Source organism: Petaurus breviceps, unplaced genomic scaffold (assembly GCF_028583685.1).
Source record: "Petaurus breviceps papuanus isolate PSGF00001 unplaced genomic scaffold, PetGlider_PUasm1.0 90591, whole genome shotgun sequence".
Lineage (NCBI taxonomy): Eukaryota > Metazoa > Chordata > Mammalia > Diprotodontia > Petauridae > Petaurus > Petaurus breviceps.
In genome coordinates, this window is record NW_027187280.1 from 2,239,077 (window position 1) to 2,253,353 (window position 14,277).

The 14,277-nt window shown below is 48.3% G+C and overlaps 1 protein-coding gene across 1 annotated transcript; it reads left to right on the plus strand.

Annotated features, from left to right (window-relative positions):
- Positions 1-8,056: 8,056 nt before the first annotated feature.
- Positions 8,057-12,613, plus strand: SLC32A1 (solute carrier family 32 member 1). The gene is made up of 2 exons (XM_069063496.1): positions 8,057-8,807; positions 10,927-12,613. Exons 1-2 carry the CDS (start codon positions 8,427-8,429, stop codon positions 12,112-12,114), a joined length of 1,569 nt encoding a protein of 522 aa, XP_068919597.1. The 5' UTR covers positions 8,057-8,426; the 3' UTR covers positions 12,115-12,613.
- The last annotated feature ends 1,664 nt before the right edge of the window (positions 12,614-14,277 follow it).

Consider the following 14,277-nt stretch of genomic DNA (forward strand, 5'->3'; position numbering starts at 1 on the left):
CTGTATGAACAGAGACCCAGAGGTGAGAAAGGACAGGGCAAATGGGGGGGGAAAGATGGGGGTCGGGGTATAGTCCAATTTGGTTTAAGTTTGTATATGGAAGAGATTTGTATTAAATAAGACTGAAAAGGTGGACCAGTACCAGATTATATAAAGACTTGAATGTGAGACAAAGAAATATGAACTTTATTCAGGAGGCAATAAGGAAGCCATTGAACACTGGTCCTAATGGTGGGCAATGACTTAATCATGAGGAAAGCAACAAAAAAGATTCTAATCTGAAGTCAGAAGATTGATGTAGATTAGTTTCATGGTCAGCTTTCCCCAGAACTCAGAAAGGTCACTCTCTTGGAGGACATCATAGGATTAGTTGCTCCTTCAGTCACCATTAAACATAGTATTTTGGTTTAAACTCAGGGACGCCAAAAAGTTGTTGAGGTTTCATGATGTCTTGTGGTGGAAGCATATCAAAGAATTCAGAGTCAGACCACCTCTAATCCAAGTATAGGCATTTAATGAGATTGACACCTCTCATGAAGTGGGCTAAATTCCAAGAGGAATCAGCAACTTTAGAGAAAGCAAGATGGATTTTTATAAAGTATTGATGCAATTACATAACAGAAATTTACACAGAATAGAGGAATATCATTAACATTAAATAGGCAGGAGGAGTTTGTTAAGGGATTAGGTAATGGAGGAGGGATCCCATCTGTGGTTCGGTGGTTAAACATTCTGGTCATTCTGCCCTCCAACTGGCTAGCTATTGTGGTCCTGTCTGATTAAGACAGATAGTTAGGTATTGTGGTCCTGTCTTGGCCTAGATGGATGATGTGACTGTGATTGAATACAAGACCACACCTGTTTCTGTGGGAATGAGTCTGGGGGCTAGTAACCAGGTAGAGGCGGTAGCTGGGTTCCCATCACATGGACACGCCTGCTATTTCTGTGGGAACTTAGAGTTCAGGGACACACCTGTTGTTCCAGTGAGCAGTGAGGCATATATGAAGAAGTTAGGGCATTGAGGGGGAGCCTAGGTAGGTGCAGTGGGTCTGCTGTTCAGTGGGACCAGGCCTATGATGAAGTTAGAATATTGGGGCCGGGGGCAGCTTTATTAGGATTCCATCACTAGGAAGTTGACAGGTTTCCCTTTCTATATTTACATATCTCAAACCCTCTAACTTTCTGTTTTCTCTTTGGGCTAGAAACCCTGAGGGTCTTCCCCTTCCAGATCTATTGTTTTTAAAGAGGCCATTCTTTGCCTCTTTTTTTAAAATTAAGCCTTAATCACTGAATGGGTACTACCTCCCTCAATCAAACTGAAACTTATTAAAGATCTTAGCTTGAAAAGGCCAAGATCCCCCACTTCATCCTAGGTCATTGACAGTTGTGCTGATCCATATCTGGCCACTGGACCCAGATGGCTCTGGAGGAGGAAGTGAGGCTGGTGATTTTGCACAGCCCTCTCTCACTTAAATCCAATTCACTTTCATGTCAGGGCATCACCCCCCCTGATGTCATGGTCCTCTTTGAAAATGAAGGACAAATAGCAACAGCAACCTATAAGCTACTGATAAACCAAAAACAGGACAGAAGGAAAAGGAATAATAATTGTTTGTATAGTCATACATATAAATACATATGCCCTTTAAGATTTACAGAGCACTGTATATACATTATTTCGTTTGATCCCCCATCAGGCCCGTGAGGTAGGTGTTTTGCTATGCCCATTTTAAAGATGAGTAAATGGAAGTTCAAAGAAACTAAGTGACTTGTTCAGAGCCATGTAGCTCTGAGGCAAGATTGGAACTCAGGAAATCCTGAATCTGTGGTTCAGTATTCCATCCATTATGCCATTCAAGACAGGACCTGCAAATGTAGAATTTACCCTGTGCCTTAGTATAAACATGAACCTGTGAGGGAAATGAGAGAACATTGTGAAACCAAAGCAAGAGACCCCTTGATCTGAAAGAAAAATCTGCTTGATAATACTGGTTAGAGAATAAAATGCATTTACTGGCTTATTGGTGCTATGTAGATGTGACAAGAACTGGGATGAAGTCTGACAGAGGCAGAAATGACTTCCTGTATTTCTTGAGGAATTGAACAAAGGATTTGTCCAAAGTCCTAGCAGGAAAAGTGTGATATTGGGAGGGGAGTGGTTGGTTGCCTTCAAGTTGTTACTTGCTCTGTGTAATCTTCTGATATCAGCAAGCATGATCTAGTTCAGGGGTTCCTACCTTTTTTTGGTATGTCATGGATCCCTCTGGCACTCTGGTGAAACCTATGGACACCTCAGAAGAATGTTTTTAAGTGGTTGAAAGAAATGCTAAATTTCAGGTAGGGGATGATAAAAAAATAAAGTGTCATTTTTTTCCCCATCCAAGTTTCCTAACCCTCCTGAACTCCATTCGTGGACCCCAGAATCCTTGGTAATAGAAAGGGCACTGGATTTGGAATCAAATTCTTAGTTCCTGTCCCAGTTTTGCTATTCATTGTGTATAACCTTGGGCCAATCATTTCATTGCTGTGGACCTCAGTTTCCTTATCTATAAAATGAGAGAATTAGACCAGATGACTTTAAAGGAGCTTTATAAATCCTGGAGTGTTCTTTCTCTCTGAGCCCTTTTGCACATTGAGGTCCCTTCCCTGTTGATATGCTATAATTCTAAATCTCTTAGCTTTGCTATAGGGAGACTGGGAGTCAGTGCCTCATTCTATTTGGAAATCACCTTTTTAAGGGATTCCTCCTCTGATTTCTGTTTTGTGTGTGCTAAGTTGACCCTCTCAAAACTGAGGTAGAGAACTGCTTGAATTGGGGAGGGATAATCAGTTTCCTGTTAACCTTCTAGCTTCCTGCTTTTCCCATATTAGATAAAAGAATTTCCCAGAACAAATGCATAATCCTTTCTATTTCTAGAGCCCCTTAGGGTTTGCAAAGAGGTCTCTGTAGTACCAGGATGGTATGAGCAAAATGTATCTCCAAATCTCATAGCTGGCTGGGAACTCAGAGGTCACATCTGGTCCCACCTTTCTCCCACTGCAGGAATCTACTCCACCATCCCCTGGCTATGGGGTACAGAGTGTCTCCAAAATACTGTTTGAATGAACACTTACAATGATTGAGAATGAATTATGTACCTCTACAGTCTTTAAGAAATTAACCTTCTGTGTGTTCCCAATTATAGTGAAAAGAGAAATGAGATTAGAGTAAGGAAACCTGGGTTCAAATCCTAATTCTGACACTTCCTATCTGTGTACTTGTGGGCAAGAGAGATACCCCTCCATGAGCCTCGGTTTCCACCTCCATAAAATGGAGAGAAAATAATAATGCTTACATTTCCAACATCTTCATCGATCAACGAGTTTTGATTAATTTCCTGCCATATGCCAGGCATTGTGCTAGGTGATCCAATATAAACAGAGAAGTGAGACGGTCCCTGCCTTCAAGGAGCCCCCATTATCCTGGGAGGAGAAGGCTGCAATGCCTTCATGGATAAGGTAAATCTGATTCTCACAAAGTAACTACTAGGAGATGGCGCAGCACTTCTCTTAGCGGGCACTTCTGTTCAACTGAGTCTTAAAGTTGAACCAATCTACCTCACAGGCTTCATGAGAGAAAAGTGCTTTATAAACCTTGAAAGCACCAAAGAAATACTAGTTCTTATTAAGAACAATATTTGCCCTCTTAACTACTCTCTTCTGTGCAATTATCTTGCTTGCTGATCTTTGCTGTTTGAGAAGCCCGAAACATCTTAGGGTTCAAACAGAAACAGGCTTTCTCCGTTTGCTTCTGAGCTGGCACAAATCCCCGCAGACAGGGGAATCTGTCGCCGCCTCCAACCCTCCCAACCCCCCCCCTCAACCCCCCTGAGGGGAACTGTCTTCCTCGATGCTCAGAAGATGGAGTCTCCTGGAGATTCCCTAGGGGTTTTGCGGAGACGCCCCGTCGTCATGCTCTCTCTGCCCCTCAATGATCGTCCTGATGCTCGCGTTTTCCAGGCTGTTAATTCCGGAGTCGGCTCTGTGAGCCGCAGATAAGCTCAGCCTCTTTAACCCTATTCATTCCATTTAAATAGGTTGCTCCCCGACCCTCCGCAAACAATTAACCCTCTGCGTGCCATTTGTTAACACAAGGTGACCTCCAGGCGCCAAATTTGTCCTTAAACTGGGGGCTAAAATGCCTGGTGGGAGGCGAGGGGTGGGGGTGGGAAGGGGGATGGTGAGTTTGGATAGTTGGTGTAGGATTGCAAGCAGACTCTGGTCGTGTTGCAAAATCAGGAAAGATGAAGAGTTAACCTGGACAGAGTGCCGGTGTCCCTCGCTTAACACTCTTGGTCTCCCCGCTGCTCCTCCTCCGAGGCCTCGTTGATTCGCCTCTGTCTCTGAATTGCTGCTGTAAGAAGTCAGAGGTCCACACCTTCGTGCCTCTCCATCCAGTGGAGCTTGACGCCCCTCCCCCCCCTCCCCTTGCTCAGTAAACCTTGTGTGGACTCGGGGTGGATTCTAAAATCCCTGTACCATAAGCGACTCCGCCACAACATCCAGTCCATAGCTTCCCACAGTCAATATCCTGGACAAGCCGTCACTCAGTTTCTGCTGGGAGACCACATCCTGACCTAGTGAGCAGGACTTGATAGGTACCCTGGGCGCGGAGTCCATGCTTTAGGTTCTCAGGGTCTAGACAGCCTGTCACTGGTACTCAGAGGATCGTAGCATCTGGGCAGGGGATTGACTTGCAAAAGGGGATTTTCTGTTCTCAGCCTCTTCTTTTTCGCTTACCTCTTCTCACTCTTCCTCTTTTTTATTCGTCCCATGTTCCATTTTCTTTTTTCCTTTGTTCTCTCCTCCCATTCTCCTTTTTCTATTGTTTTCATTAACATTCTCACTCACACACTTTCACACGTGTAACTCACACGCAGTGACCTACTCACTCTCACTCCGAGCTGCGGAACTCATTTGTGCTGATATTCTCACTTTCACAGTGACAGGTGAGTGCACACCTACATAGAGAGAACTGGATTCCAAATGTCTTTGGACGCAATTGTAAGATCCTGGAGAACACGGACCACCTCTTAATCAGCTCAATTTCCTGCAGTGCTAAGCATGAGAAGGTGCACATATTTAATTTGCTTAATAAATGTTTGTTGAATGAATGAAGGATCCTCCCTCCCCACATACACATATCCTTCACCTCTGTTCTCCCCCTCTCCTGCTCAGTTTCAGAGTCCAGATGGGTGAGGTGGGTGAGAGGGAGAGGTGCAGGAAGGAAGAAAGCATTAGAGGAACCGTAGGACCATGTGGAATTCAGTTAAGTCCACACACTATAGAATCCACAAACACACGCAAATCATTGATTAATTTGTTAGAGATAAATGCCATCCAGGAACATGTCAAAAGGAGAAGGCTCCCACAAGGAAGGGATCCAAGCCCATCCCAGTATTCTGAGGGAATATTATTAAGAAAGTTAAAAGACAGCCAGGTATCTTTTGGATTTCTTGCAAGATGGGTCTTTGTACAGGAGGATATTTCTGGAGGATTTTTGGAAGTGTGTGCCAGGGTTTCTGTTGGAGGACTGAAGTGATGAGATAGGGGTCTCTGTGAGAGATGGATGAATGGGAAGGGGAGGTGTCTATGTGGACCGATCTCAGTGCAGGTTTCTATGAATCTTTCTGTGTATGGTCTCTCTCAGTGGTTTGTGTGTGTGGGGACTGTGAGTATGATAGCCTGGGTGATTATGTGAGTGTCTTGAATGGGAAGAGAGGTTGTCTTCTGTAAAGCTCTCTGTCCTGAGCTGAGAATGCTCCAGGTGTTCTAGTGTGGTCGGTGACCTCTTTGCTCACTGACTAGAGTTAATTCCTTTTGCGCCTGGGGGAAAGGAGAGCCCTCTAAACCTCTTTCTGCACCCCTTTTTCTACGAAGATCTGGTGAAGGGCGTGGGAGGAATTCCCAAAGAGAAATGGATTCCTAGGGGGAAACACAGTGTCATCCCCACCTCCAACCCTTCCAGTGAATAATCTCAGTTTTGTCAGGGTAGGGAGAAAGGCCGGCTGCAATAATTGGGTTTTGTTCTGTTTGGGGATAAGGCTTTTGGGTCATAGAGATTTGGGGAGGTAAACTGGACCTGTACACCACCATCACCCGCCATGAGCACAACACGTTCATGCAGAGATGCTAGCACGAACACACGGAGAAATGCACCCTTCCAGAATCTACTTGCACACACTGTCACAAAAGCATGTATACAGAGACTTAAAAACGCCTGCATATACACCCCCCCACACCAGAGACTGGAACACAGACACTCATAGAGAGGGGTATACACAGTGATACAGACATGTATCATGTATCATGGGAACACAGGCATAATCTCTCCTAGACACAAACACAAGCTCTCAGCTTCCCTCTTCCCCTCCCCCTCCCCCCAGTCCGACTCCCTCTCCAGTCTCGGGGCTCAGACCCTCAGCTCAGGCCTCCTGTGACATAAGAGGTTGTGATCCTGGCATTAGCTCAGACAGGTTCTATATAGCCTTTACTGAGTTCTATTCCAGTTTGTTCCGAATAATTCTCTCCCCTTAGTTTCTGGGTGTAGGAGGCCTATCTATACATGTAAGTGAAAGTAGAGACTTAAAATCCTCATTTTTGTCTCCTGAACCTCCCTGCGTTTCTCTCTCCCCGGGAGATCAGAAAAAAATTTGCCTGAAAGATCCAGATGATTTGGAGAAAATGGTTCACGTCTGAATTGTCGGGTTGGGGTCTGAATACCTGCTTCGCTAATTGCCCTTTGCTTCTGTAAAAACAATTTCCGAGACTGGGCACACTTCCCTAAAATAATTTTATGCTGAACCCCTCCAGTCAGCTCTGTCAGCCTCTAGAGGCTTCTACTGGGACTCTTCCCTCCCGAGTTCTCCTGGACTCCCTTCTTGGTCCATTCATCCCTCATCCTGGGACTCCTTGTTGATTGCACTGACACAGAACCGCGCGTACAGACACAGACTGACTCGCTTGGAGCCGCACAGATAGACACAGATAGGAGGGATACGACGAAGTAGGCACATTCGAAGCAGGAAGGGGATTTGGGATCTTGAGTCTGTGCTGCCACGCGTCTGGGAGCGCCTATGAACTGAGGATTGGGGAGGCATGTATCACCAACCTCCAGTCTTCACTGCTGCTTCCGAAAATAGATCTCACTTTAAATCGTCGGCCCAAAGGGTCGAGAGGCATCTAGGCCTGAGACCTGAACCATGATCCTCACTGGACAGAGACCTCTGACAGAAACCCACCACACATACATCCTGATCCTTCAGTTCTAGAGACACTCCAGTCCCCTCTCTCTGATTGAAATAAATGACCCAGACTTCCGACAGAGATGAGGCAAGGAGCCATGCACTTTCTCTTGTGTGTGCGCAAGGGTGTATCTCTGTGAGTGTCTGATTGAGAGACAGACACAGAAAGAGACAAGAAACAGAGACACAGAGGGAAGCAGAGAGAAGATGTAACACTGAAGAGCGCTAGATGTTTCTTCTCCTCTTGGATCTTTCAGGCCCGATTCTTGCAAGCTTCTTTGAGGCCACTCCGAAGCTCCAGAGCTTCCGATTTGGTTCAGGGACTAACCAGAAATCAGAGCATTAGAGACTTGGGAGGAACCAAAATATCCAAACTCATCACCATTCTGGAGTCTGTCGATGGTAGGAAGGGCTAAGGGCTCGGCTAAGGCACTGAAGAACCTCCCCCAGAAATGCAGCACTTTCTCTTCCCTCCGCTCCACGCCCCCCCCCCACTTCTTCCCCACCTTTCGTCTCCTCCTTTTCTCCTGTCTCCTTTTCTCCTTTCCTGTCTTCTCTATTCCCCTATCTCCCTCTTTCCTTCTTCCGACTTCTCTGCTCTTGTCTCCTTTCCTCTCCTCTCTTCTCTTTTCACTCCCTTTCCTTTCTCTCCTTCTCCCTCCCCTCCCTTCTTCTCTCCTTCTCCCTCCTACTCCCCTCTCCCCCCTCCCGCCTCCGCTGGATTTTTTCCCCCTCCCGTTTGACAGATGATCGCATTGGGCCGCGGACGCGGTGCGCCGCGCCAGGCTTGCGTTGGAGATCTGACGCTGCTGTTCGTGCTCCCCCATCCCCTCCCGCGCCCCTTCGGCTTCTCTGCAGTGCACTAGCACCGCCGCTGCTGACGGCGCCGCCTCCCTCCAGTCTCTACCAGTCCTTCCGCCCAGGCCTGGCCCCCAGACCCACCACCTCCTGATCTCCAAGCGCAGAGAGAGGTCATGATCCAGGGTGCCAGTGGGTGGAGAAGGAAGAACGTGGGGGGAAAGTGGAGATAGCGGTTTCACCAGCCATCGCTAAAGCCAGTGCATAGCTTGCGCCGGGAGGCTGCCCAGGTGACCTCCAGCCTCCTTAACTGTCCGTGGAGTGGGTCGGGTCCAAGTTGCAGCCATGGCCACCTTGATTCGCAGCAAACTGTCCAATGTGGCCACCTCTGTGTCCAACAAGTCCCAGGCCAAGGTGAGTGGCATGTTCGCCAGGATGGGCTTCCAGGCGGCCACTGACGAGGAGGCTGTGGGCTTCGCCCATTGCGACGATTTGGACCTGGAGCATCGGCAGGGACTGCAGATGGACATCCTCAAATCCGAGCCCAGTGAGGAGGGCGCTGAGCCGCCCGTCGAGGGTGACTTCCACTACCAGAGGGATGGCTCCGGGCCCCTGCCCCCCTCGGGTTCCAAGGAGCAGGGCATGTGCTCTGAATTCGGGGGTGGCCAGGACAAGCCCAAGATCACTGCCTGGGAAGCAGGGTGGAATGTGACCAACGCCATCCAGGTAAGCGCCACCCTCCCTCCCCTCCAGGGACACTGCGGCGGTGACTGAGGAAGCGAAGCACTTACTGATTTACTAAGCGCGGAGGGACATATATACACAGAGAAACCAGGGCATGGGGGAAGCAGAAACAGAAACAGAAGTAGATAGGAGGACATGGAGATAGACATAGAAACAGAGATGTGGTGAGAAGGGGAGTTAAATAGATACTGAAGTTATGACATAAGGGAACGGTGAGGGGGCAAACAAAATGAGGCAGAGCATCACCGAAGCTGTGACACATACGTGGACAAGGACAGAGGCAAAATGACAGACGGAGGGTCACAGAGACAGAATCTGAGAGAGAAAAGCAGATATTGCAGAGGTAAACGGGCAGAGACAGAGACATACACGAAAAGAGAGACAGAGACACAGCTCTAGAGAGATCCAGAAAGAGTAGAGACAAAGACAGAGGATCCTGTAAACAGACACAGTCTATCAGGAACGTAGAAACAGACTGAAAAAAAAAAAATAGGCAGAGACATAAGTAAGATTCAGGGATTAAGGGGGGGGGGTGTGAAGAGAGAAAACGAAATGGAGGGGAAGCTGAGAGACAGAAAAGAGAAAAAAACAAGGCTGAGAAATCATGGGATTGTCAGTCGTTCTGGAATGGATCCACTTTCAGGGCAAAGCTGCAAGAGAAATATCTGACCTAGAAGCTCTTTTCAATCTCCTCTCCCCGCAACCTACTCCCCACCCCCTGGTTGCCTTCGATTCTCCCACGCAGAGCTCCGGGACAGATAGAGACCCGAGCAATACACAAGAGTCAAACAAAATCACAAACGGACATTAACACGCATTGTCATGGATCCTGGCCTACAGACCCCCTGTGGGGCAGATAGCCAATGACCGAAATAGATGTGTGTGTGTGTGTGTGTGTGTGTGTGTGTGACAGACAGATCTCTAGGAGAGACAAATCTGACCAAGTACAGATTCGACACACACGCAATCTCATACCACCCTCGATTCCTCTTTTCTTTCAATGCAAATCCCGGTTCCGACGGAAAACTAAGCAGAGGAGAGCGGCAAAGAGATTAAATATCTTCACAGAGTTAGAGAGGGGAACGTCCCTTCTAAGGTTCTAGGATGTGAATTCGGAGTCCTGGGCCTTTAGGGGCGGGCTAGGGGGCTAGGGAAGAGAGGCGGGGGCTCAGAGGAGGGGCGGAGCAGGGAGCTTTCCAACAGTCTGCCCCTAGAGACCGAGGCCTCCCTTACCCTGCTGGTTCTGTTCTGGTATTCTCTGTCTTGTCCTTCTCCCTATGGCTCTGGCAGCAGGGACTAATTCTCCTAGAGCAGACGAAAGTAGGGAGGTGCTGTCAGACCTTTTATTGAATGTCCTCGTGAAAGCTTTTTCAGTTACCAGTTGAAAGCTGAATCTGCGACCTGGCGAAGCCTGTATTCAGGGCTACTAGACCCAAGAGGAGCGAGTTGGTCGAGATCCCCGGCAACGTAGCGCCACTGGCAAACTTCCCTGTACGGAGGACCTCCCCCTACAGAGAGGCCTCGCTATAGATTAGCCAGTCGGCCTTCCCCCCGGTGCGCTGAGGTTGGCGGGCATCTAGAGTCCCAGTCCTCGTCAAGACTCTTGGACAGGCTTGGCTGCCCACTTCCCGCCAAGAGGTCGCGCAGCCCAAAGCCCGAGGAGGTTTCTGTTGAGGCTCACTTTAGCGCTGCCTTCCTAGTGGGAAGAAGAAAGGCTTTGAATTCGGGATTGAGGACAAGACTAGTTGTTGGGGGTGAGGGAGGAGTAGGGGACGCACTGTGAGAAAGGTAAAACTCGAGGACCTTAGTTCCCCTCAATTTCGTTTCTTTCCGTTTCCAAATCCCGCTATTTCCGAAGCCCCGAAGCTAGAACTCTGGGGAGAAGGGAACTGGGGCATTAAGGCTCTGATGGCAGTCTACAGTGTTACACACACACACACACACACACACACACACACACACACACACACACACACACACACACACACACACACACACACACCTTCTCCTTCCTTCCTCCTCCTCTACCTCCCCTCCCCTCCCTAGCCAAAGCTGAGCTCAGGCCCACCAAGCTATTTCGTTTCCGTTTTGTCTCTTGTAGGGAATGTTTGTCCTGGGCCTACCCTATGCGATTCTGCACGGAGGATATTTAGGACTGTTTTTAATTATTTTCGCCGCTGTGGTTTGCTGCTACACTGGCAAAATCCTCATCGCGTGCCTCTACGAGGAAAATGAAGACGGGGAGATAGTCAGGGTGAGGGACTCCTACGTGGACATTGCGAACGCCTGCTGCTCTCCCAGGTTCCCCAAACTGGGAGGGAGGATAGTCAATGTGGCCCAGATTATCGAGTTGGTCATGACGTGCATCCTTTATGTAGTGGTCAGTGGCAATCTGATGTACAACAGCTTTCCCAGCTTGCCGGTCTCTCAGAAGTCCTGGTCTATCATCGCCACTGCGGCGTTATTGCCCTGCGCCTTTTTGAAAAATCTAAAAGCCGTCTCCAAATTCAGTTTGCTCTGCACCTTGGCCCACTTCGTTATCAATATCCTTGTCATTGCCTACTGCCTGTCCAGGGCCCGGGACTGGGCTTGGGAGAAGGTCAAGTTTTACATAGACGTGAAGAAGTTCCCCATCTCTATAGGCATCATCGTCTTTAGCTACACCTCACAAATCTTCCTCCCGTCCTTGGAAGGCAATATGCAGAAGCCTAAGGAGTTCCACTGCATGATGAACTGGACGCACATCGCGGCCTGCGTGCTGAAGGGCCTCTTTGCGCTAGTGGCCTACCTGACCTGGGCCGACGAGACCAAAGAGGTCATCACCGATAACCTGCCATCCACCATTCGTGCTGTGGTAAACATCTTCTTGGTGGCCAAGGCGCTGCTATCCTACCCGCTGCCATTCTTTGCTGCTGTGGAAGTACTGGAGAAGTCCCTCTTCCAGGAAGGTAGCCGCACCTTCCTCCCCAACTGCTATGGGGGCGACGGACGGCTGAAGCCCTGGGGGCTGACGCTGCGCTGCGCTCTCGTGGTGTTCACGCTGCTAATGGCCATTTACGTGCCGCATTTTGCGCTGCTCATGGGCCTCACTGGTAGCTTGACGGGTGCGGGCCTCTGCTTCCTGCTGCCCAGCCTCTTCCATCTCAAGCTGCTCTGGCGGAAGTTACTCTGGCACCACGTCTTCTTCGACGCGGCCATTTTCCTCATTGGCGGCATCTGCAGCGTGTCCGGATTCGTGCACTCCCTGGAGGGGCTCATCGAGGCTTACCGAACCAATTCAGAAGACTAAAACCCTGTGACAGCGGCAGAAAGGCTGATGGGCTGGCGGGCGTCCTCTTGGCAACTTCCCCTCTCTCATGGACACCTGCACTGCTTCCAGCCTTCTCTCTCCGGTCCCACAGGTTCCTTGGCTGCTTTCTGCCCAGTTCCATCCCATCCAGCCCAATCCAGTCCCATTCTGCCAGTTCCCCCAGGCTCCATCTCTGTATTTTTTCCTATCCAGGCCTTTCCAGTCTTGGGCTTGGGTGGCTGGGGTGAGTGGCCCAAAGACGGCCGCACCCAGTCCAGATCCCACACCCCTATGGAATCCTCCCCATCCCACCCTCCCCAAGCCTTGCCCAGTCCAGCTGTTTGCATCTCTGTGACCCTCCCCATCCAGTCCCGTTCATTTGGGGTAGGCAGGATCTACATTGTCTATCTAGACGTGTCTAGGCTTTTGGACTGTATCGCCACTGGCCAAGCTCTTATCCCATTCACTCCTCCCCCTCCCCCTCCCCCTGCCCCTCTCTTTTCCCATAGTCTTAGATTTTTTGTTTAGTTTTTCGATCTAAGTTTTAAATTTAAATATCTATTTTCTTGTTTTTAATTATTCTGGAGGGAAATGGAATAATCCTAAATCAAAGCCTTTATTTTGTTTTAATTTGGATTCGTGTATTTATTTAAAAATAAAGCTGGGGGTTAGGTTGGGGTGAGGCATCAGAGGACAGGGAAACCCGAGTCAATATTTGAGGGAATTTTTCCCACTAAAACCCCTTTCCTGGGATTTGCTCCAGCAGGAGATCACGAGGACTCTATGCAATAGACAAGGCCCAGGCTAACCCGTCTGTGAGTCTCCTCCTCCCCCTACACCCCCCCCCCCCCCCCCCCGGCACCGATCCCAGAGCAGTGTGGGTGGGTTCGTCCCAAGCGCATTTTGCACTTTGTAGGCTGTTCTAGGACGTGCAGCACATATTACGGTAGGGGCGCCTAGGGAGGGAGAAACTGTCCAGGGACTCTGAGTTTCGACTGGGGATGGGGAATGGGAAGGAATTCCCAATCAACAAATATGCCCAGAATCTTCCGCTTTTCCCCCATCGCCAGCAAGCTTCCCGTTTCTGAGGACATTTTGCCTTCAGCTGAAAACATAAACTGGAATTTGTTTCTTTTACGTTTCATTCTTTTCTTTGGGTGGGGGGGAGGTGAACATAAACTGCAACTTGTTGGATTTCAGGAAACAAAACCCACCCCATTCTGTGCAACCTATCAGATTGTGGAGCTGTTCAAATGTGCGTGTGGTGTAATTGTGGTAAATGAGATGAAAATGTATATCAGAAAAAAAATCTATCTTTAACATAAGATGTGGTTCATAGTTATATCCACAAATAAAGAGGAAACAATGACCCTGTGACTTGGAGTGTTTTTTGTTTGTTTTTGATCCCAGCACTTTATTTTTCGCCTCTATCTGTTGCGACAGGATGATCCTGCAGCTAGAAAAAAAAGTAAGGTGAGATCCACTTCAACTAAAAAAATAGTTCATTCGTCGTTCAGTCAAGAAATATTTATTAAACACTTCCTTAGTGCAGGGCACTATGCTTAAAGTCAACGGATGAACCATTTAGGTTATGACTAAAACATCAATAGGGAGATGTCTAGCTGGTCAATAGAAAGAAATGGAAAAAGAGATGGGCAGAAGGAAAATTGTCTTCTAGAGGAGGGGTTCCATGAGGAAAGGGGTTGTTTTACTTAAATTTTTCGTCCGCCTCAGTACCTAGGCACGCTACTCTGCACACTTAAATGCTTGTTGACTGAATGATTGAGAGTTCACGTAGCCTTTGCAGAAACCCTCCAGAATTTGAAATTGCAGCCTAGATAACTTGCTGTCACTCTTTTTCTCTCTAACTCTACTCACCCGTTTTTGGGGCTATGTGGTATAGTTGAAAGAATTCTGTATCTGAAAATCGGACAAAAACTGCGGGGGGGGGGGGGGGGGAGGTTTGAATCCCGGGTCTCTCGAGTGATCATGCCCAAATCATTTAATTTTTTCCGAGTCTCAGTCTCTTTATCTATAAACAGAGGGCATTGGGAACAACTGACCTCTCCATTCTCTTCTAGATTTAAATACTATCTATGACACTGCCACTTGCTCTTATGATATATGCAAACACTGAAACTCCTCCCCCTGAATCTTAGACGC

Coding starts and splice junctions, on each gene's coding strand:
- SLC32A1 (XM_069063496.1), top strand. CDS start 8,427: ATGGCCACCTTGATTCGCAGCAAACTGTCCAATGTGGCCACCTCTGTG. Junction 8,808..10,926: donor ATGTGACCAACGCCATCCAG/GTAAGCGCCACC, acceptor TGTCTCTTGTAG/GGAATGTTTGTCCTGGGCCT.